A 25,307-nucleotide genomic window follows, 5' to 3' on the forward strand; every position below is an offset into this window, starting at 1 on the left:
CCTTCCAGATCTAATAAATCAGTATCTTTCAGGGTGGCCCATTCTTTTATCCAGAGTAGGCATGCCGCCTCATAGTAAAGCCTTAAATTTGGTACACCAAAGCCCCCTCTTTCCCTAGAGTCCGTCAAATATTTAAGTTTCACCCTAGGTTTCTTCTCCTGCCAAATATATTTGGTCAAAGTCCTTTGCCAATTTTTAAGGCAGGTGGTACCTTTTATAACTGGTAGGTTCTGGAACAGGAATAACAGTCTCGGGAGGATACACATCTTAATCGATGCCATCCTCCCTGTCCAGGATAGGTTCAGTCTACGCCAGGTGTCCATATCTTTCTTAATTTCCTTCCACAATTTATTATAATTGTCCTCTACCAAGTTAATATTCTTTGGAGACAACCAAATTCCCAAATATTTCACCTTATTTACTGCTTTAATATCCACCTGTTGTTCCAGCTGTAATCTCTCCTGTGCTGTCAAGTTCTTTGTCAGTATTTTGGTTTTTCCCCTATTTAACTTGAATCCGGATAATTTACCGAACTCTTCCAAGAGTTCTATCGCTCTGCTAGTGCTTTCAATTGGGTTCTCAAAAAAAAAGACCAGATCGTCAGCGTAAGCTTTTAATTTGTATTCTTTCTCTCCAATTCTTAGTCCCCTGATGTTCGGAGTCGCTCTTATTTTATTTGCGGCTGTTTCCAACACCAAAATAAACAATAAAGGTGACAGAGGGCAACCCTGCCTTGTACCTTTCATAATCGGAAAGTATTTAGTCAAATTATTATTAATAATCAGCCTAGCCTGCTGCTCTGTGTAGATCGCCTTGATGCCCTTCAGATAGGGGCCCCCTATTCCCACCTTGTCAAGATTTTGTAGCAGAAATTCCCAGGAAACACGGTCGAAAGCTTTTTCTGCATCAACAAAAATAAGGGCCGCTGGCACATCTGGTCTTGCCTCCAAATACTCCATAATGTCTAATACATGCCGGACGTTATCCCTTAATTGCCTACCTGGGAGGAATCCCACTTGATCTCTATGTATGTATCTATTTAATAATTTTTTAAGTCTGCCGGCCATGATATCTGCAAAAATCTTGTAGTCACAATTTAAGAGTGAAATTGGCCTGTAGTTTTTTATATCTGTCTTTTCATTTTCAGTCTTGGGGACTAACGTAATGTACGCCTCCTTCCAGGAGCTGGGTATCCTCCCTTCTTCAAGAGTATTATTTATTACCTCTGTTAAAGCCGGCGCTAACAGGTCTACCAATTTTTTGTAGTATATTGCAGGCAGACCGTCCGGACCAGGGGACTTCCCATTCTTCATCTTATTAATAGCATCCCGGACCTCTTTTACAGACACCACATTGTTTAATTGTATACAATCCTCTTCTGTAAAAAATTTCCTTTCTTCTTGGTCTAAATAGTTCTCTATTTCTGCACTGCACTCTTCTCCTTTTTCATACAGCTTTTCAAAAAAAGTAACAAACCTGTTTTCAATTTCCACTGGGTCTTCTATCACTCTCTCATCTACAATAAGTTTATTAATCGCATTTTGTTTCTTTCTTTTCCTAAGCTGCCATGCAAGTAGCTTCCCCATTTTATTGGCCGACTCGAAATATTTCTGTCTTGTAAATTTAATTTTCTGTTCTACCTCTTGATTCAAAATAGCTGAGTATTGGGACTGCAGCACCTTCGCCGCTTGATTAGTCATTTCATCTGTCGGATTAAGAGCCAGTTTCCTTTCATAGTCCCTCAATTGGGCCAAAATGCCTTCCTTCTTTTTCTCCCTTAGCTTCTTTCTATAGCTATTTTGCTGTATTAAGAAGCCCCTTAAGACAGCCTTACCGGCATCCCATACCAACTCTATTGGGGTGTCTCTATTCAAGTTTGTCTCCAAATACTCTCTCAAGGTTTTTTTGGCCATGTCCAATACTTCCTCATTCTCGAATAGATATTCATTCATCCTCCACCTGGGCTGCCCTTTCCGTTCGTTTTTTATTTCCAGGGTCAGGGGGCAGTGATCTGACAGGGTCCTGGGTAATATCTCACATCTCTTAACTCTCCATACCATAGCTTGATGTTTTCTCAACCCCCTAGAAAAATAAGGCCACGGTACAAGCTTTTCTTTATGTACCTGTGGAATCAGTGGAGAAGTCTGGTTCATTTGGGCAAGTGGGACACAGTCCCACCAAACACAGTCTGCCCTCAGCCAGCCTCCACCTCCCTGCCTCCTTCCTTACAGCTGGCTGTGTCCTGGCTGTGGCTACCAGCCTCCTTCTCTCCCCCCCCCCCATTCTCAGTGTTGCTTTTGTGGAATTCAACAGAGTAGGATGGGGATGGAACCAGAATTAGTTGGCTTTGTCTACTACTAGCCCTGATTCCGTCTGCAACCAGCTCTGGCTGCACCTACTGTTGGACTTCTTGCCTCCCACTCAACCAATCCCAATGAGACCCAGCCTTCATGGTATGGTGTTAACCCATTGATTACCTTGGCAAGTGATAAATGCAATCATCAGAAAGCAACTGGGGCCACCCTGAGGACAAGAGGAACTGAAGCCATTGGTTGGGGACAGTGATGTTTTTAAAACTACACAGTGAAGCAGCATGTGACCTGAGGTGCACTCCAAAATCATTTGCAAGTCACATGGGATCTCAAGGAACAGCTCTCACACTGTGCACAGCTCTATGCAATCCAAGACTTGATCTGGTATATTCTGCAACATTATAAATTGGTATATTCTGCAACATTATAAGGCATTTTAAGCATGCTCCTAGATCATGTGGTGTACATAACTGGGGTGACAAAGGCATCTGATTTGGTCCTAAAAATGACAAACAGTGACCCACTTTTAAATACCTTGGTACACTAAAGCCCTGTCCAGGCATTTGTAATGGGTACACTTGGTACACTAAATTCAAGCATTATTAAAATGTGTAAGCTACCACAGAGGGGCAGTGAGGACAAGTTCTTCAAATCAAAATGAGCAGGAAGTCTCAATGGATGTAAGAGACTGTAAACTCACATAAGGCAACAAAAGTGGACACAGAGGGGGGAAAGCCAGTGTGTTCATCCCCACTGCCTCCCCCATGGGACCTTACATGTCTTAATAATGCTTGTGATGACATATTATAATATCAAAGGCTTCAGTTTTCAAATTAGAGGTACATAACAATGAGCTGGCTGTGGAAATGCATCCACATGGTGGTTTAGTCAGATGTGCAGTCTTCTTCTCAAGCGTAAAGCTCAGGAAAAGCCTGTTTCTTTCCCATGTAACCAATAAGGCTGTGCACAGCATGGATTGGCTGGTGCTTATGACATCCCCAAACTACTTCCCCACCCTCCTTTGAGCAGTTTTTCTAACAATGGTGGCTTTTCCAATAAAGCAGGAAATATTGCCTTTTTAAAGAGAGAGGGCGAGAGAGACAGGCAGCTTGCCTTAAGCACCAGAGTTGGAGTGTCAGGGAAAACTAAGCATTGGATTTAGAGCAAGTGCACTTGTTATTTGTGGGGCTGAGCCACTCCCAGGGCCAGCCAGTTCATGAGGCAGGGTGAAACAGCCACCTCAAGCAGCACCCCAGTGCTAGCTTCTGATGAGATCTCACGGAGTGCACAAAATCTGGTGAGAGTTCTAACAAGATCTCACCAGAACCCACAATCACTGCCACTGCTGCACAACCTGGGTAAGGGTGGCAGAGCGGAGCAGCACATTTGCCTCAGGCAGAGAAATGGGATGCACGACCCCTGCTCACGCCACAGCAGAAAACCCTACTGCGATAAGCCTGGATAGCTCAATTGGTTAGAGCATGGTGCTGATCATTTCAAGGTTGCAAGTTCAAACCCTGTATGGGACAGCTGCATACAGCTGAATTGCAGGGGGTTGGACTAGATGATCCTCAGGGTCCCTTCTACAACTCTACAATTCTATGATCTTTATTTGCAAGTATATCTGTACGCACCATTTCCTTGGGACAAAGTCTTGGAAAAAACTTCAAAAAAGTTATTCAGCTTGCCGTATTTTTCTGTGTATAAGATGATGCTTTTTGCTAAAAAAAAACCTGCAAAAATTGGGTGTCGTCTTATACAGTATGCAGATAGTGAATGCAGAGGGGGGACATGCGATTAATGGCAGCAGCAAGTAGGAGATTGGCAGTGGCGATTAGGCGGGTGATTAGTGGCTGCGGCAAGACCTGCTGCCGATTGGCTGTGGCAATTGGGCAGGCGACTGGCAGTTGTGGTGAGGCGGGCAGGTGATTGAAGACTGCGGCAAGTGGGCGGGTGGGCTGTTGGTGGCAAGCGGGCAGATAATTGGCAGCTGCAGCGAGGAGTGCGGTGGGCAGTGGCTGTGGCAAGTGACTGGCAGTGGCGGGCAGGCGGGTGAGCAATTGGTGGAAGTGACCTCCCCAACCACCTTCAAAAAGCTAAACAACTTAATTTTTAATTTTGGATTAAAAAAAATAGGGGTCGTCTTACACATGGGAGCATCTTATACACGGAAAATTGCTTTGGTATTATGCCTTTTGAAGCTGTGCCTACATGCAAACACAAATGAATTCTCAGTGAACTTCAATGGACTAACACTTATTATAAAAAGTTAAGGTACACAAATAGCCTATGTGGGTGTTTTGTTGTGTCCCAGAAACTTGTCCAATGGCCAGTTCCCTCTGCATTTCAGTGACACCAATGACCTTTGGCAAGTTTGAGAAATGGCACTTTGTCATGTTAGGCCTGTCATTAACATTACTCTGAACTGGCGACATAGAGTGGGTATATGGTTGATGCTCTCCCAGCAATGCAAATATGTTATGATTCTGAAGCATGCTAGTTTCAGAAGCGCTATCCAATGACTTACTTAAAGCTAGCACCATTGGCTTTTAGGATCTGTGAACATGTGAAGTGCTCTTAAGCATTCAAAAGCATTTCTGTTTTTAGCTGCAGTTTTATGGGATTTACAGTTGGCTGCATGTTTTAGACTGTATTTTTAGAGCTTATAGTTGCATCTTTTTATTTTAACAAAAAGACAGAAATTTGTGAATTACATCTGTGCAGTGCACAAATGGAGATATTAAAAAGGCTGCATTTTTTGTGGCCTGTTGAAAGCCATGTGAAAGCTGAAAGTTTGTTTCTGTCTCTTCAACAAGTTGACACTGTTTATTTTGTCATTTGTTTCTTTGCCAGTGAGCCATATAGTAAGGATGTTCCAAACAATGACCCAGGTTGCACATCACATTAAGTCATAGTTTAAAATATGCTTCTGCATACTCCTCAAAGTTCCAGGAATGCTCCTCCCTTGGTTTGCCATGTCTTCCAAGATTACGCTCCCAAAGAAAGCACAATCAGTAGCCAATAATTGTTCTTGGTTTATCACACACAGTTTCGGGAAATCTAACCACAAGCCCATGTTCAGCTGACAGAACAAGCCAGGCTTTTGTCAGTAGCAGGGACAGATGGAAACAGAGAACTTTTGAGCAGTGTGGACATTCACATTAAAGTATAGTTTGTTTTAAAAAATGGTAAAGTTTAACTGAGCAGCTGTGGGAGGGAACAAAGAGATATCAGTTCCTGATTGTTTTACAATTAGTTGTTGTTGCTGCTGCTGCTGCTGTTGTTGTTGTTTATATACCACCCTATACCTGGGGGTCTCATTGTACTAGATCCACAATGGCTATGCTCACATTTCCCAAGTAAGACAGGGTTGCTGTCTTATTGAAGTTTTTCAGGTATGAGCTACTGCATGCTGTCAGTCACTCCCACTTCACTCCTCCTATGGCATGGGCAGGAAAACCAAACCATGAAATAACAATTGCCACATTTTTTTGTGTATAACACGGCCCCTATTTTTGGGGACTCCAATTTTAGAAAATGGGGGGAGATGTCCCAGAGTTTTTGAGCTTTTTTTTGGGGGGGTGCTCAGAGTTGTTGAGCTTTTTGAGGGTGGGAATTGCTAAATACCAGTCACCCGCACTAGCGTCTGCCCGCTCGCCAACAGCAGCCGGCAATCGGACACAGCGACAGCCTATCCAAACCAGCCTGTGACGTAGCAACCAATCACCCACCGAATCACTGCTGATAAGCTCCTGATTCAACCAATCACACAACCCCTCTCTGCACTTCCCATGTATAAGACGACCCCAGATTTTCAACATTTTAGAGTTAAAAAGCCTCGTCTTATACATGGAAAAGTACGGTAAATTTGGTTTCCCGTGACGACTAAACCTGGGACTGTAGCTTGCCTCTCCATAAGAAACCAGGATCATGAGCCAGCCTTAAACCATGGTTTGATGCTGGCTTACAAATCCTGGCTTGATAAGGAGAAATAAACCATGAGTGGTGTAGGAGAGCTGAAAACAATGCCAATATCTTTCACATCTGGCAACCAATGCACCCCTTTGGTTTCAGATCGTGAATGGGTAGACAAGTCTAAAAAGCCCGGGATAAAAATTTTCACGGCCCTCTGGTGGCTAAGAAATAATGTATTTAGCATTAACTCTGGAAGTGTAAACTTGATTCTGATCAAACTAAGCCTCCTGATGTATATTGTTCTCTAGGCACACACCCCTGCGACATGCGCGAGTGACGCCAGCATGCCGTGGGCGTGCCAATGTGACACGGGCATGCTGACATCACACACACAAGCCCCGCTGCCACAGGGGCAAGGCAGCACACCTGGTGTGAAAAGAGGAGGAGATAAGAAATTACAGAAGAGGAGTAATTTCTAAGTTATGTTGTTGAGAGGAAAAATCTAAAATAAAAAGCATTCGCCACTTGAAGTCTCTGGACCAGTAGTTTGTGTCTAAAATGAGGAGACTAAGGAACGTTACCTCCAAAGCCAATGTTGGTACTTAGCTGGAGGAAAGCTGAACTATGGAACTCCTTGCCACAAGGGCATTTCCACTGACTCTGGAGGTAACAGGACTTAGTCTCTTCATCATGTCATTAAATGCCTGCTAATTATGCCAAACTTCACCTTAATTTTGTTCTGCTCCTCCATCATCAATTTGTGATTGGCAGGCCTCAGTAATTTTGTGCCCCCTCTGGTGGGCGCTGAGAATACAATGTCTTGAAACACACACCCGCTCTAGTTAAGATTTAAGAAATACGACACTAGATTTGCTTATTAGGATTGCTTTTGAACCAGCTGCTGATGCTGAGCCTTTCATACAAAACATTATCCGCATCCATAGAAACAATTTCAGGATTTAGTCAGCTGCTGCAAAAGATGGTTATAGAAGTGCTCTCTTGAGTTTCAATTCTGATTGCAGGTCAGATATGTGAGTCAGTAGTTCTAAGGTTATATTAGCAGAGGGATGAGTGTGTGCTTTTTAATCTAAGTCTTGTGCTATACCTGACAAGTGGTCCAATTTCTTTCCAGCTGTCGTGAGATCATGGTGGATGACTAGTGCTCTGAATCAGAGTGCCGATCACTCACAAACTACAAATTCAGATGCAGGAAAAGGTCATCATTCTACTTGCCGCTAGTCGACGTGGAATAGCAAAACCAGCACAAGGTAGGGAGGGGAATGGGTAAGGCAAAGGTAGAATCATAGAATCATAGAATCATAGAGTTGGAAGAGACCACAAGGGCCATCGAGTCCAACCCCCTGCCAAGCAGGAAACACCATCAGAGCACTCCTGACATATGGTTGTCAAGCCTCTGCTTAAAGACCTTCAAAGAAGGAGACTCCACCACACTCCTTGGCAGTGTTAAAAAGGTAGTTTAAACACTCACAGCAGGAAGCACCACCTTAACTTTGGTACATTGCTTTCAAGGACTGGCTTCCTAGATGGCCCCAGAAACTGAACTCAAGCACCTAAGCATGCAACAATGGTGAACCAAGGTACTATAATCCAGATCAGCACCCTGGAAACCCCATGTAAGTCACGATGAGCCTGTTTAAATGAACAGTGGGCTAGATGTATAGTAAATAACTAGTAAGGTAACTTTGAGGAGATCAGTGCCCATTTTGGGGTTAGGATAATTGCACAATTGCACAGCAACTTCCATTCTGAAGTTGTTCCTAACTCCAAAGTATTTTGAATTCCACCTGCCCATTTGCTCCTCCACACAGGGTTGAGAAACTTTGGCTAGCAGCAAAGAGAAAGATACTGCTTGAATAAGGCGCATGGAACAGATTCAGTATCAGATTTCTCTTCCCAGCTGTCTACAAGTCCCATTAGTGCTGTTCACTATTATCAAGACCTTCCCACACCTGCCCTCTCTCTATAATTAGGATGGCTTATGGTTTATCTGGGCCTTTTTCAAAACCAGATTTCCTTAACAGCAGTAGCTGTCAATCACATCGGCTTGAATGGTGAAGACTTTCAGGATCCACATTCTGTTAAGACAAGTAGTACTGAAGTACATTAAAGTCACTGGACAAGTTTCTTTGCAAAAGGATAACAGTAATTTTCCTTACCATAAGTGTGGCATTTTCATTTGACGTTTGGGTTCTCTCCGATAGGTCACTAATCCATTTGCTTTCCCAAGGGATTCCTTTTTCTCTTTCTTCACCATGAAATAAACTGATGTGGTTTGAAGCATTCGCTATCTCCCGCTTTCCTTGCTTTGAAATACTTTCTCCTTGTCGGTGAAGCAGTGCAGCAGAATCCAAACAACTTCTTTCCATCTGAAGTGTGTGAATTTCAGAGGTGTGCCGCTCTTTAGGATGTAACAAATTTAAAGTGTCTTTTGATGTCTTGATCCGATTGGCTTCAACTCTGGATTTACCTTCAGCTGGTTTCTTTCTCACCTTTGCTGACTGTTGTGAGTTTTTCCGAGAGTAGTATTTGTCTGCAACTCGTTTGGTTGCTGTCTCCAAAGAACCGCTCAAGTCACAAGAGGAAGACTTCATCGCTGAAATCCCATTTTCTATACCTTGCGAACCGGCAACAGAGACGTCCACAGCAGAGGGACTGCTGCTACTGTTTTCTTCCTCCATTTGAGGACAATCATTTTCAATTGCCATGAGAGTTGCAGACAGCTTGTACTTCTCTTTGTCTTTCATACTGGAAGTTTTACTTTGCTGTTGCCCAACAGTGAGAGTCATTTCTGCTTGCAAGGTTGATGGACTGTATGCAGTGAGGTCGCTCCTGACAGCTACTTCTTTGGATTTTGACTGATGACCACAGAAGCCAATGGTGGCTTCCATAGGCACAGTGTTATCTGACACTTGAAACAGGCGAGGCATTTCACTAAGGAAGTAAGCACACCCATCACAATCACTCCCCGGTATTAACTCATCTTCCTCATCATCGCTTTCCAACAGGAATCTCAGCTTGCTTTCCCAGTTCTTGTACGCTTCCTCTGTCATCACGTCAGAACATTCAAAGTACTCGAGGGAATCATCATCAGAAGACTCATCAACTGTAATAAAGTTTCTCTCCAAGCAGAGCTCAACGTTATTGCTGGCATTTGTAGAGGAATCCCCTAAAAAGCAGATCTGATCTCCTAAAGGGACACTTGTTTGGTTCCCAGACAGTGTGCTGTTTTTCAGAGGTTTACTAAAGCTATCCTCTTCATGTGTCTTGGCATATTCAGTTGTCTGACAAGCAGCTAAGACTTCAGCATTAAGGCAGCAGCTGTCTGTGTGATCAGTGATTTGACTTGCTGGTTGGAAATCCACATCATCTAGCTCGCCTTCAGTAGAGTCCGTAGATGCTTTAGTGCTCTCATAAATAAAGAGATCAGGCATATGATTGGACATGCCACTAATGCTGTGATAATATTCCTTTAGATTGGATGCATTTTTTACTTCCATTTCGTCTCCTGAACTATGATTTTCCAATGGAGGACAAGTTTCACATTCCACTGTATGGAAAAACATTTCTCCCGTTTGCTCTGTAGATAAATCGCTAAATTCTGGCGCTGGAGATTCTGGTGAACCTAAATAGAAGCCACATTCATGGAGCGAATACTGTTTTTCTGCTAAAGCTTCTTTATCTTCCATATCATCATCTGAAATTTTCTGCTGACATACTGTAACTTCATTTCCTCTGAATGTTTCTATATTCTCTTCAGGACTACAAAGTAGATTTTGATATGCTCCAGATTGGTCATCAGAAGTCACTTTAAGAAAAGCTGAAGACTGAGTGGTTCCAAAACAGTTCTTAGCCACAATTTTGTAAACTCCAGCTTGCTGCTCTGTGCACCTGTGAATTTTAAAACACAAATATTAAATTTTAATATACAATGTCTGTATTAAATACTTAAACTTTTATATATATATATTTTTAAAGTTGAAATATCCTCAATGGAGATGTATTCTCGATCTCAAAATGACAAAATGTTGGTAACTTAACAGGGGAAAAACCACACACTATGATGTTCAAGATAACTGGGGTCAAAGAATGAAGTAGTGTGAGGCAGCCACAGGGCGGTTGCCTTGGGTGCAAAATTGTTAGGGGCACAAAATTTCAACACCCAGGGCTGTCTTTTGTGAGGGAGATGGGGCAGGGATGGCTTTCCCACTCTCCTAATGGCCCATCCTGATTGCTTTGTTTGTTATTATGTTATGGGGTGTGTGTGATATTGCAAACTGCCCTGTGATCCTCGGATGAAGGGTTGTATATAAATGCAATAAATAATAATAGCAATAATCTCTGTGTGAGGTGCTTTACATGATATCCTAAGCCAAACCTTGACTTAGCGAGACTACCGCAGTAGGCGTACATTTGCAGCCTTTGATTCATTCCTGAACATAGTCGAGAAATCAAGAAATGCTGAGGAAACAAATTACCTAAAGAGATGTAAGACCTGAGTCATGTCATCCTCCAGTATTTCACAGCTAGAAATGTTCTTTTCTTGACTGATGTCTTGCCCGTTCTTATACCAAGTTACCTCTGGCTTTGGGTTGCCTTGAAACACATGGAGGAGAAAACTGTTATTTCACACTGATAAGCAAATGTTTCTGAACGTAAGGAGCTTATGGACGAAATAAGCAGGAACAACATCTTACATTTGAGCAACTGCACGACTACAAAACTTTGAGGATGAATCTGTTGCTTGATATGAGGTATGGACAGACAAGCATTGACATAAAAAATCTGACATTATTATTATTACCCCAACCATCTGGCTGGGTTTCCCCAGCCGCCAAAGTATTATCATATACAGTTGCCATATGTCCTCTTTTTCCAGGACATCATCTTTTTCAGGGGTAAAATTTCTGCCAGGGTAGATTTTTTAAATTTGCCAAAAATGTCTCTGGTTATACTTTCTGGATGAGACATAGACATAACTGGTGGGTGAAGACTTGCTTTACTCTTCTCTTCTCCTGCCCCCCCCCCCCCAACAATCTATCACAGCTTCTATAGCCTACATAGAGTAGGGGTGTTTAAAATGAGAGTCATCATAGAATCCTATCTTTTGCTCTTCAAAATATGGCAACCCTAATGTTAAAAAATAACGAGTATTGCCACCTGAGGCTTTTAAATTTTTATGTAGACCCATGTCACTATTGTGTCATCTGCTGAGCCTGAACTATGGCTTTAGGCTCCATACAGATATTGGAAACATAAGATGTTTATTAAACTGGGTTACGTACAATTTTTCAGCAGAACTCTAAATACAGGCCTGCAACAGGGTTTCTTCAAGTGACAATAGGGATATAAGATTCTAGAGGTTGGGTTGTACCAGTGCACTGCTAATTTACTGTGCCTCAAGAAACACAATCACACAACTCTATGTAAAAAGCTCTCCAAGTTGTTTGAATTTGATTACTGAGCCATTTCCCAAGGTCATTTTGATACAATGAATTTGTGATTCTTCTGGAAAGTGGCCCTTTCTTTTAATAATATACAATTCTTCTGAATTATGATTTCAACTAACACATGTATTTCAGTATTAAGTCAGGGGTGCTTACCAGATATCTTGCAGGAGAACATGGTATCTCCATTTTCTGGCACCGACACAGATGACAAAGTTGATAAAAAATAAGGAGCGCTCTTATTAACAGATGATTCTGAGCCTGACATCATCCTTCGCCCCACTGATCTGAAAGAAAAATAAAAGCCTAAGAAGCGCTATGTCTCTCTTTTAAGTGCCAGCTACTGCAATGAAGCATTTTATCTTCTGTGGCAGGACATGAAATAAAGTGAAAGTGGCAAGCAATTTAGGGCAAAAATCTTGTTTAGCTTCAGCTGCCTGGGCTGCTAGGAGCAATGACTCACTGCTCAGTGACGGATATTCTTTTAGTCTCCATTTGTCAGTTGGGGCAAATTATAACCCAAAAGCTTACATTGCAGGTGTTTTTTGCACAGACTATCCCCTTTACCATCTAGCACAGGCTTCCTCAAACTCGGCCCTCCAGATGTTTTTGGCCTACAACTCCCATGATCCCTAGCTAGCAGGACCAATGGTCAGGGATGATGGGAATTGTAGTCTCAAAACATCTGGAGAGCAGAGGTTGAGGAAGACTGATCTAGCAGATCTAATGAAAATTCATTTGGTTCCCCCATTTCTCTGGAATGCAATGGTAAGCATTTATAACAGCCAACATTTCACAGCCATGTACACCCCTGTACTTGCAAAACAGGATCTACACAGGAGTGTCAAGCCTAATGAGCACAGCACTAATCTGGGTCAGGTCTTGCCCTCATGAAGCAGTTGCCAAGATTAAAGGTCCCCACCTCCCCACAGTCGCCTATGTCTGCTCCTCTCCAGGGGTTTTTTCCTCCAAGCAATCAGAGGCTGCACCTGCATGCCTGCCTTTGCTCCTCCCGCTTCATGCCTCTCCTGGTTCTGGGAGACTAGGCAGGAGGGGAGCTTGTCACGGCACATCTGTGCCTCTTCACAAGCCTCACTCATCTCTGCTTTGCGGAGAAGTGTTTCGTCAGATAACCATGCAAGGATTTGTACTTCCAAGATTAACAACTTGAATTCCGAGCCAGTGCAGATTTTAAGAAGCAAGTGTTATATGGTCCCCTAGGCACCAGAGCCATCAAGACTCTGGTAGGTGCAATTAACATGGATATTTACAGGGAAATGAGTCCTTTTGTGCCTCACCTAACTGCATCCTACCGTGTGCTGCTCTCCAGCATCAACTATCCCTATTATTATTATTATTATTATTATTATTATTATTATTATTATTATTTATTAAATTTGTTGTAACAGGGCCAAGGACCATGAAAGGAGCGGGCTGCACAATGTGGCTAAGTAGTAGTCCAGTAGCCCCAAGATGACAGATCTAAAATATGCCTGGATTGCACACACAGTTTAAATAGATCATAGAATCACAGAATTGGAAGGGACCACAAGGGTCATCTAGTCCAACCCCTTGCAATGCAGGAACCTTTTGCTCAACATGTGGCTTGAATCCATATGCTCTACCATCTGAGCTACCATCAGGTTTTTGAGATAGATAGGCAGATCTCTCTATCTAAATAATTTTCACCCCACTTTTCAGCTGAAAAGACTGATAGAGCAACTTGCAATACTAAACCATTTTGTATAAAGAAACCTTGATTTAAGTGTTGCAGAAAGTGCCTGGGGACTAGAGAAAAATCTCAGCAACAGTAAACAAGTATCTCCTATTCGTGTTCAAATGCTGATTAGTCCATTTTATGGTAGAGACCTATAATAAGACTTATTATGCAAATTAGCAGCAACACTGACAGTGACAAACCCCTATTATTTTTAGCCAAGCGATAACTCTTTTAAAATAATAATTTAACGTTTGCTCCAGGGTAATTTTCCTAGACAAGAATGAACAAACAGGTAAATTAAGTGTATATGTGTAATTACTCTACTTTGCATGGAGATGTTTTTATACTTGATTGCCAAAGACTGAGAGCTGTTTCCCTCGCCTTTTCCCTCTGTGGAAAACAAAAGGCAATCAAAGCAGCTACTTGAAGTTAAATTGCTCCTGTCATTTTCTTATTAGAGGCCTTTTGGTTGTTATCTGATCTTTTAACACATCACACAACCTCTCAAAATACTAACAAGCAGGGTAGAGCAGTGAGAAAGTGGCAGCTGCTTTCATGCAAGGTCTGTAACAGCTACCACCACTATTGGGGACATTTTGCATCTGCATGCTAGTTACTGTAAGGTTACCAGATTTTTTTCAATGAATCCGGGGACACTTTTCAACTTCAGTAGGAATGATAGGATTTTGTCAGGGGACTGATCTGTAAATCCGGGGACCATCCCCGGGAAACGGGGACGTCTGGTAACCTTAAGTTACTGTGAATCACAAGTTGGGGAGCACATTTGCCCCTGGGTTGTGTTGTGGGGTTCCCATTTTAAACACGAGGCTAGGAGTGGCTGGCATAGATGGAAGCCAAGTTGGAGTGCACTGGCAGGAGAGTCTAGATTGCTTAAATCGGTGTACAGTGGTACCTTGGGTTACATACGCTTCAGGTTACAGACTCCACTAACCCAGAAATAGTACCTTGGATTAAGAACTTTGCTTCAGGATCAAAACAGAAATTGTGCGGCGGCGGCGCGGCAGCAGGAGGCCCCATTAGCTAAAGTGGTGCTTCAGGTTAAGAACGGACCTCTGTAACGAATTAAGTTCTTAACCTGAGGTACCACTGTACCTGCACTACCCCTACCTGACATTTGCCTTGCCCCACACCATCCTGGTAAGTGGCAGTGTAGGGAGTATAGATGCATGGCATTGTGCAAGGTGTTCCTTGATCAACTCCGGCAAACTCTCTTCCCAGGTTTCCTTGGGAAGAGGGAATAATAATACCAAATTGGCCCGAATATAAGCCACACTTTATTTCCAAATTCTGACAGTGAAAAGTTAAAGTGTGGCTTATATTCGCAACCTTCCCTTTCCCCCGATGACTCAGGGGAGACTTGGGAACAACAGGTGGACTGCGCACCTTTGCCCTATCCTCCTGGGCTGCTCTCGGGGGGGGGGAGGGGAGTGGTGCTGTGGTGCTTTGCCAGCAACCTCCCCCACCCCCCCAAGAACAGCCAAGGATTGTGGGGCAACGGCACGCAGCCCACCTACTGCTCCCAAGCCTCCCTGGAGCTGGGGGGGGGGAGAGGGAAGGCCGCAGGCAAAGCAGCATGACTCCTCCCCCCAGAGCAGCTCAGGAGCGCAGGGCAACAGCCCACAGCCCGCCCACTGCTCTCAAACCTCCCCCGAGCTGCCAGAAATAAGAGGGAAGGGAGGGGAGGTTGCCAGCAAAGCAGTACGGCTGCCCCCAAGGAAGCAGCCCAGGAACGCGGGGGAATGTCTTTTTTCCTCCCCCCCCCCCTTGAATTTTGATGGTGCGGCTTATTTGCAGGTGCAGCTTATATTCAGGCCAATACAGTAGCTCAATATCAGTCTACCTACAAAGGTAGCTAACCTTTTTAGGCCCCAGGGTCACATTCATCAATAAGCTGACCCTTTGGAAGAGGCTGCCACATGTCAGTGGGAGGTGAGGGGGGTCAATGGGTGTGGTGACCTCACTCTTGAACATACACTCTCACATGTATGCACACACAGAGGACATACAGCCGCCCCTCCTCAACTTGCCTGCACATATCAGCTCTGGAGGAGGTTATCAACCCCTCTACTTATCAAATGATTGATCTGATGGTCAGTCACCAAAGGGTACCCAATGGCAGTTCGCGCAAGCTTCTAATATGCAGTATTCCTGATGTCAGATTCCTGATGTCAGATTTATGTCCATTAGGAATTACAAGACAGAGAAACCAGTAGAAGAACACTTCAATCTCCCAGGACATTCTATACAAGATCTCAATGTAGCTGTCTTATTACAAAAGAATTTCAGAAGTAGACTGGAAAGAGAAGTTGCTGAATTGCAACTTATTACCAAACTTAAAACCATGGAGAGACTGGTCTGAATAGAGACATTGGATTCTTATCTCATTATACATGATAAAGCTATTTTTAGCCATCTCACCCCTTGCTTTTTCCTGTAAAACCAATTGCAGTCATTAACAGTCGTCAACAGGTTTACCACACCTATCAGCCAATCACCCATTCCCACCACCCTTCTGAGTAATACTCCTCCCCACCCTCTCACTATATATAAGGGTCTGGTGACTTCTGTTTCAGTGTATCTGAAGTGTGCATGCACATGAAATCTCATACCAATAACAAACTTACTGTAGTTGGTCTCTAAGGTGCTATTGGAAGGAATAGCAGACCAACACAGCTATCTACCTGTAACTAGAAGATGAGATAGATACTGCCACTCCCTGGAATTGTAAGTAAGAAGGCAAACATGTGGCAGCTGGCTGAGGACAGACTAAAGTTGGTGGAATGGTGTCCCATTTGCCCAAATGAATGAGCCTTTAGGAGAAATGGGCAAATGGTCAATTTGTCAAAATGGTTTCCCTCCCCTTTTCATTATTTTGCTGAATCAAAGAGACTTCCATGAACATGAGGACACCGGCTGCATACAACCCATTATGTTCTTATAAGCAAGGACTGCTGCACCAGCATATCCTGACAATCTGTGGCATTCTGCTAGCTGATCATACACCATTGAAGGCTTTGTGCCTCTGCATCAAATCTATTGTATTCAACCAGCTATAGCCATTATCTGGTTTGATAGCAGCAAGAAACACACAAAGCGTTGAGTGGCACACAAATGAAGAAGAAAAACCAGGATGTAGCAGGTGTGATCTGATATCAGGAGCTGTAGCATTCTCCCAAAAACACAGAGGACTCATGTAACAGAATTACTGTGATGAGCAGGGGGGAAGCATAATGTGAAAGGATGTGAGATAAATAGCCACCTTAGAAAATATAATTTGAATTTATTAAGGCCTGCAAGAAATTCAGGTATGGCCTCTTCACTTAAGGGAGTAATTTCCTGAAGATAAGAAAATGCAATGGTAGAATGAAGATGATCAGCAATCAACTCAACTTAGATTTTGCAGGTGAAAATAAGTAAGGGGTGGGGGGGAAGGTAATGCAGAATAAGGATATCATAAAGGAGCAAACTACACACATGTACGCATAATGAAACCCCAACTTTAAAAATGAAAGCAGCCGCAATTTTGAGTTGAGATACAGCAAAGTACAGAGGGAGATGGAAGAAATGAATCACTCTCAGAGAGAACAAAGGCGGATACAGGTTTGCATGAAATCTGCATATACTAATTTAGACATAATTACACTATAATTATTTCTAAATTACTAATAATTCAAAATGTCATTATTTCTAAATTACTAAGAACTGTAATTTTTAATAGAAATATGGTACATCTCACTTTAGTGAGGAAGAATTTGCCCAGGTGACCTTTGTGCCTGCTTACCCTGCTCTCTAGGCAGTAACTACTCCTGCTCTTGCTTCTTTTGGGTAGGGCTGGGCGATATCAGCTTTTCAACACTGCGGTGTATCGCCAGCCAAACACTGCGGTTTAGCGATATACCGTGATGTTGAAAAAACAAGATGCACTGGCCTCTGCCCGTGAGACACCGGGTGAAATTGACCCAGCTCTCAACTCAAGAGCTGAAGCAATTTCACCCAGGCACTCACGGGCTAGGACAATGCAGCTTGTTCACACCGCTCAGCCGGGGCTTTGGAAGGCTTACCCTCCCCAACTGAGACATGCGTGCGGCAGGAGCACAGGGGCTGCTTTGTTCCTCCTCCCCAGCTGAGAGAGCCCCGGTGCTCTCCCCACTTGCACGCAAGCGGACGGAGCAATGGGGCTCCTTTAACAGCTTGCTGCAGGGAACAACAATCTCAGCAGTTTCACGGAGCCGCCACCCTGCTGCTGGTTCGTGGGAGCCAGGGCCGGGGCTGGGAGCTCATTTAACTGCTTGACTGAGGCAAGGGCAACTGCACAGTCCTCAGCCAAGCAGTTTAAAGATGCAGAGGGAGGAACAAGCTGTATTGGTGCCTCGCTGATACAGCTCGTGTCTCCCTCTGCGGCATATGAGGGCAGAGTGGGATGGCGGTTTCACTCAGCGATATATCGCTGGTGAAACCGCTGCTGCTCCTGGAGGAACAAACTCTTGACTCCCCCCAGGTGACTGCTGCTAGCAGAGGGACTCAGGAGCGGTGGCAGTTTCACCAGTGATATATCGCTGAGTAAAACAGACACCACGGTCTGCTCCTCATACCGGTCCTGAGTGATATATTGATATATCACCCAGGCCTACTTTTGGGTCTTTATCTTTATATGAGATTTGACCTGGTAAGCCCATCGAAAAGAGGGGTGTCCTCTGACAGACCTTCAAACAGAGGACTATCCTCTGTAATGAAGGTTACATGGATGTCCTATAGGAATAGAGTTTCCGATCAGCCCTTTTCATTGTCACCCCTTTCTGATCAAAATGGTTTCCCCCCCCCCCTCTGTTCCCTCCAATGCCCCAGGATTCCAAATGCATCACTACCCTAAAAACATGTTTTAGGAATCCGGGAAGGAAGAGCACCTGTGCAGTGGCAATTTGAGCAAAAGGGGCAGCTGCGATATGGTTACACATTCACACATATGTGCTATTCTGCTCAGAAGAGTAGCTTTCTAAAACTGTGTTGTTTTTTTAACTACCCAGTCAGGGCTCTGCTTCATACCTTAGTTTCTATGCAGTGTATAGTTTTCCTTTGCAGTTTGCAGTTTTACAATTATGCAGATTTTTTTTAGTATGGGGATAGATAATATTTAAGAAAGCCATGGAGATGAAACAGTATGGTTTGTGCATTCATGCACCACAATAGGAATACCCACATCTGACAGAATTTTGCAGTCTGAGAACATTGCAGTCTGGGAGCAATGAAGGAACTGGCACACACGGTTGCAAATAAAATAGCAATCTCTTGTGGTGGTGCTTCGTGCAACAGGAAAATGGCTAACGTCACATTTAAGAAGGGAAATGATAACAGTAACCCAGGCAACCATAACCCTCAGTAGAAGGGCACAGGGTCTGTAGTGATATGGTTATGGAGGAGCTTTAATCCATGCAGGTGGTGCACAGGAAGCAAAGCTCACATGAATTCTAGAGCCTGGGAAATGAAGAGAAAAGGCACCATGCGCATTTGTCCCGGTTTGTGCCACCTGCTGTTTTAATCAAGCTCTGGCAGCTGCACCCAATCATTCAAACTTCCTCTTATACACACCAATCATGCTGGTGAAGGGTGCTTTGTACATACGGTATTCTTGCTTCCCATTGAGGTGAGCTTAGAAGAGAACAGCCTAGCCCAAAGGCTGAGAAAAGCAAGCGTGTGTTGCTTGTTCTCCCTTGGATTGTAGAGAAGCAGCAATTTGTGCTATTCATATTGTTCAAGTTGCTTTTCTTAAGTGCTCAGAGTGTCCTACTTTACAGAGGGCAGTCCTGTATTAGAAGGGCTCTCAAAGAGCATTCCTTCCTATCTGAAGGACTGTTTGCTCCAAGTCCAATTTCATGGTAACGAAACAGGAGGGGGAAAGCAGGGGTATTGCAGGTGTACCTGCACAGCAAACCAAGTAAACACACAGACAGCATCTGGTCATACCTTTCCCCACTGTGGTAAGATGTTTCGTATTTCTATTAAAATATCATATCCTGTTCTGGACAGGATTGTTCTCCCCTGAAAGGAGCAGGCCCACAGTTTGCGGTGACTTGGAAACTTCAATCAGTCCAAAATGCAACACTTCAATTGCTGGGTGGGATACCCTTCAGATCTCGTATAGCCTGCTTTGAAACAGTTGAACGGGAGGCCAATTCGTTTCCTGGCCCAATTCAAGGCCCTCACATTCCTGCTTAAAACCCTAAACAACCCAAGCCCCAAATACCTGAAAGACTGCCTCCTTCCCTACAGCCTCTCAGGTGCTAGGACTGGCCACTGCCCTCAGACGTTTGGTGGGTGGCAGCCCAGAAAAGGACATTCACTGTGGCAGCCCCTAAGCTGTGGGACTTGCTTCCCACCGAAGTACACCTGGTACCTTCATCCTACAGGTTTTGGAGAATGCTGAAAAATTGTAATAACCATCACCACCTTGGGTAGGGATAGGTAATGTATTCCAACCCTCTGTTTCATGCAGGAATCTTGCAATTGCAGCATTCCTGATAGGTGACTGACCAGCCTCTGCCTAAGTACCTCCCGCAAAGGAAAACCCACCACCTTCCAAGGCAATCTATTCCACTGGATCAGCAAGGTCTGGGTTCAAATCTTTGCTCAGCCATGAAGCTCACTGGGTGATTTTAAGCCACTCACTCTCAGCCTCCCTGACTTCATAGGGATGGTGCGAGGACAAGATGGGAGAAACTCATATATGCCATTATGAACATAGAGAAAGGATGGGGGGAAATATAAAAATGGAAGTATGTTCATACATATACAGTGGTACCTCGGGTTACATACATTTCAGGTTACATACACTTCAGGTTACAGACTCCGCTAACCCAGAAATAGTACCTCGGGTTAAGAACTTTGTTTCAGGATGAGAACAGAAATTGTGCTCCGGCGGCAGCGGGAGGTCCCATTAGCTAAAGTGGTACTTCAGGTTAAGAACAGTTTCGGGTTAACAACAGACCTCCGGAACGAATTAAGTACTTAACCTGAGGTACCACTATATCACCTAAGAGCATATAATACGGTATATTTTGAAACTACAATTTCTCCTCTGATTTAAGACCAATAGTGGCTAGCGATATGGTGCAGGTTGGGCTGAGCTGCTTGACATCAGCCTTCTTGACATCACATGCTGCTGCTGCTTACTGAGAGGTAGAAGCAGAGGGACAGGGCAGTGGCCACTTAGTGTGGTGTCGTATGGATGCAGTGGCAGAAGCAGCAGATTGGCTCTGCCACTGCACCTGTACCAAGTTCTTGCTATAGCAATACAACATTGGGAAGACAAGTCAGCAATGCAGCCCCACTGATTGCTACTGCCTAGGACTAATTCTGAAAACTATTTGAGCCAAACTAGGTGAGATACAGGAAACTCAGGAGCAATCTCCTGATAGTTTTTAACCGAAATGAAACTGCAGTAGGATATGAATTTAATTGTAATAGTGGGAGGCAGAGGTGCTTCCCCATGGACCATTTCGCCAATCAAAATTGCCAGCAGTAGTTTTTCTGTTTCCAGGGGAAAACGTACAAGGATCATACTCGGAGCTCATTGCAACCAAATTTCAGTAAATAAAGAAGTTGGCAAACTGCTCTCACTTTCTCCTTGTCTAATCTAGTTTGGTTTTAGCTCTGGACAGAAATGAGACATTTTAAGCACTGGTGACTTAATTATTTAAGTCAATGGTATTTTTTTTCCAGCAAACTCTTGCAAAAATCTAGTTTAAGTTTAATGTATTTTTCCTAACCTTATTGATCGGTGGTAATAATTGTTGATTAATTTAGTCAGGAAAAGCATTGCCTATGCAGATTTTACTTTAAAGAGGAGCTAATGAAATCTAGTAAATCACAGACACATGCTGATCTTGCTTCCATCTATTTTTAAATGTTCATCACGTAACTGTATCCGACGTATTCAACATGTGCAGTTTCTTTGGTCTGCATTTTGGGTATGTAGTGTACACATTCTATATATTAGCCACACACATTCACGTCAACAACTATCTATGATAATTCATTAGATATTTCATATAATGAGGTAGACATACTATAAACGATTTTTCCAATGCGATTACAAACATCCATAACTACGGAGATAGTCGGCATTCTTTATGCACAGACCAGGTTTGCCAATTTTATTTCAGTGTATCTCCTAAAGATATTATTCTGCACTTAATTTGAGTAAAAGGATATGGGACATTATTTGAGGACACCCCCAAGTGCTGCAAACGACAACTATGAAAGGTTAGTAAAGCCTAGTAAGGTAAATCATTTACCAAAAGTAAAATAATGAACAGCAATGCTGGTTAAACACGTGGTTTAGGGAAATATGAAAACGAAATAAATATGTAGCTATCTACACATCCTAAGAAAACGGAGAATGCAGATACAACTTTACAACAAGGCTATAAACTCTACGCCAGCTGAAACAGCAAATGTGCATACTTACATCGTAAGGCTCTCCTCGGAAGGGCTTGTGTGTCATAGAAAGAAGGGTAACTTGTTTCCCTCTGCTGTGGCGATATCCCAAGACAAAACCTAGTTGTAAGTAATTCCCGCTTGTGGCAAGCGAGGCTGAAAATATCAGTGTTGTTTTGCTGGGTCTGATCATATCACAGCGATCAGTTAAGGGTGGGTTATTTCATCACAAGGCAGCAGGTGATTCTTCCCAGGAAGATCTTGGCGGGAGACTCTGGGCCTGGAGCTTCAGATCACATCTTCCCCCGTCAGGAATCAGGATACGTAAAAAAAGAACCCCCGTGCTTTTTAATGGAAAGATAACAAGCCATTAAGATTATTACGTTTTGGAGCTCAGTACCTCAGTTTTAGTTCATAGGCATGTTCTTAGTTACACATCTGCTTTCTCAAGTAGAAATTAAAAGCCATTAATCCCCTCAACATCTCTAGCTGCCTGGGAAAGATTCAACGAGAGGGGTTTTTGTTTTTTTAATTGAGACAGGTGGGAATAAATGGGAAATCCTATTAACTCAGGAAATTAACAAGCCTTAACTGTTACCAGCGGAAGAGAGTGCACTTTTAAGCACTTGTATGGAAATCAGTGTTAGTTCCTGGAGGGTAAATGGGCACTGAAGACATTATATAAGTCAGGAGAATTTAGGCAAAAAAAGAATAAGCATATAACGGCACACCTAAAATGAGACCATCAGAAATGTTTTGAATTCTCTCACATATGTGTATGAATGAGAGATGCATTTGTGTTTGTCTGTGTGAGGTGAGTGTGTGCAAAAGAGTGTGGTACAGCCGCCTTGTGTGAATTCTGCCATCAGGATCAACTGCACATAGATGTTCCATGGTAAGAATGAAGTTGACTGTATTCTCCTTAATGTTGCTTTATGTCATGTCCTCATGGTAGCCATGCTGTGCTGTGTGAAGTGCCCTGAGATCTTTTGATAAATTTTAAAAATGCCCCACATGGCATCAATTTTGTGACTGGTGACTACAGCACTTTCTCAAAATTCAAAATGTTTGCACTGGTCCGAAAACACAGATGACCCCTGGCCTACATAATGTCTCAAATAATCCTAGCTCTTGGCTAAGACAACATTTCCCAAAGCTCAACCAGGAGAGTCCATTGGATTGCCTCCCACCACTCCTCTGCATCCAGCCAGTCCATGACAATTTATGCCTTGAATATCCATCTTGCACTCCCTTCCCTTGAGTATTTCTGACAATGGGATCTCACCCAGTAGTTCCCTAAGTTTTTTCAAATTGGCCTTCTTAAAGTCCAGAGAACATCTCTGACTACTCAGCTTCCCCTTGCCCCTATATCATGAAGCTCAAGAGGACACAATCACTTCCTCCCAAAGTTCCCATAACTTCCACTTCATCAACCAGCTCATCTGTGTTGGTGAGGACCAGGTCCAAGACAGTTGATCCCCTTGTTGCTTTTTCCACCTTTTGGGAAATGAAATTGTCACCAAGGCAATGGAGAAATTTGTTGGACCTTACATTCTTGGCAGAGTTTGAGTTCCAACAGATGCTGGGATAGCTGAAGTCCCCCGTGACTATATCTCTCCTGTTTGAATATTTGGTAATCTGCTCTACGAAGGCATCATCCAAGTCTTCAGTCTGGCTTGGAGGTCTATAGCAGACCCATAAGGTCACTGTTGTTTCCCTTTCCTACCATTTTTACTCCATACTCCTTCCATGCTCCAGGTCATGGATCTCTTCACAAGTGTACACACCCTTTACATATAATGCTACACATCCTCCCTTCCTAATAGGTCTATTCCTTTTGAATAGGTTATGTCCCTCAATTTCTACATTTTAGTCATGAGTCTCATCCAACCAGGTTTCAGTGATGCTTATTAGGTCGTATTCGCCATCCTGTTTTAAGAGCTCCAATTCATCTTGCTTGTTTCCCACACTCTGTGCATTAGAATAGAGGCAACTGAAAGAATGTCATTCCCTCCAGCTTCCTTCTTGTAGTTTCTTGCCATTTAGCAGGTTTCTGGAGCACCACCTTAGTTTCCTGTGCATCAATGAAGCGATTATCTCCAGTACCAGGTGTACTGTTGTCTGCAATATTGCCTCCCTCCTCCTCAGGATTTAGTGTAAAGTTCTCTTGATGTTACAGACTGGTTGGATGCCAAGGAGTGGTGGGATGTGCCAGCTGGGAAACCCTCAAGGGAAGAAGGCTCAGAGCCCAGGGATTGGTGGTGGGATGACGATGAGCGGTCAGAAGGAGAAGACTCAGAGGAACAGATGTTGGAAGCTGAAGAGGTAACAGGGCTTAGTGAGCAGGAAGAGGCTATGGTAGAGAACAGTCCAGAATCAGAGGCAGAAGTGGAGGCAGAGATGAGGCAGGCTGCTGAAGAAGCCGGGGAGTCTCCCCCTCCTGCTGCAACCAACTCCCCTCCCCTCTGTACTATGAGGCAGGTTATGTGGAGTGTTGATCAGTAGCCTGCTGTATTCCGAATGTAAAACACAGTTGAGCTTTAACAAAAGATATTCAGCCGGCTGAAATGGAATCTTAGCTTTTAATCAGAAAAACAAAGAAATGTTGCCATTTAAACAGCTAGCATGATGTACAAACCTCATAAAAGAAAAGGAAATAACTATCCTGCCTCTGCTTGATTATTTTCCTCCTTAATCCTCTACACTAATCTATCACACTCAATAGGAAAACTTGAAAGCCCAATTGCCACCCCATTCACTTCCCAGAACAAGGAGTTTCAAATTACTCTGAGATTTGGCAGATGACACATTTGACCCTGCTCTGAAAAAAAGTCTTAGGATTGCACAGAATGTTTCCCTGCTGTTGCCCAACTACCTGTAATACTCAGCTAAACTGCATCCAACCAAAGATGGTTATCATTTTTCGTAGAGATGCAATATTTTATTTTAAGGACATCCTTCTCAGCCAGATGGGCGGGTTATAAATAAATTATTATTATTATTATTATTATTATTATTATTATTATTATTATTATTATTCTCTGCAGCAGCTAATTCATTAATCTATTTAATATATTGATATACCACTCTTCATTATAAAAGTCTATGGTGATGTCCAAAATACATTAAAACAACAACATGTTTAAATAGTAAATGCAGCAATTTACAGTGGAATTAAAATCTAGGCATTAAAGTATCAACCAAAGTGAAACACATTTAAATTCCATTTAAAACATAGTTTCTTAACTTCCCAAGTGAAATCAAGGTATCCCAGTACTGCAAGCCTACAGTTGTATGAATGAGCTGCACATACGACTGCCATCCTCAAAGTCCCAGCACCTGATAACTGGACTATAGAATCTAGTTATTTTAATTCTTAACTCTTAAGAAGTCTTAACTATTCAAATGCTACTGGAGTCATCATCTGTCTAATGTAACACT

The 25,307-nt window shown here is 43.2% G+C and overlaps 1 protein-coding gene across 3 annotated transcripts in view; it reads right to left on the minus strand.

The window, feature by feature from the left end:
* The window catches only part of ALPK2 (alpha kinase 2), a 64,458-nt gene extending 42,421 nt beyond the window's left edge, over positions 1–22,037 (minus strand). For 2 of the 3 annotated variants that reach the window (XM_082241745.1, XM_082241747.1), the window contains exons 1-4: positions 21,898–22,037; positions 11,849–11,979; positions 10,724–10,841; positions 8,405–10,136 (exon numbers count right to left, since the gene is read on the minus strand). In XM_082241745.1, coding sequence (XP_082097871.1) covers positions 8,405–10,136; positions 10,724–10,841; positions 11,849–11,963 — 1,965 coding nt within the window. In that variant the 5' untranslated portion in view covers positions 11,964–11,979; positions 21,898–22,037. The remainder of the gene's footprint in view (positions 1–8,404; positions 10,137–10,723; positions 10,842–11,848; positions 11,980–21,897) is intronic. The other variant, XM_082241746.1, reaches the window with a different exon arrangement.
* Positions 22,038–25,307: the final 3,270 nt, after the last annotated feature.

This window comes from Podarcis vaucheri (assembly GCF_965113315.1).
Source record: "Podarcis vaucheri genome assembly, chromosome: 11".
NCBI lineage: Eukaryota > Metazoa > Chordata > Lepidosauria > Squamata > Lacertidae > Podarcis > Podarcis vaucheri.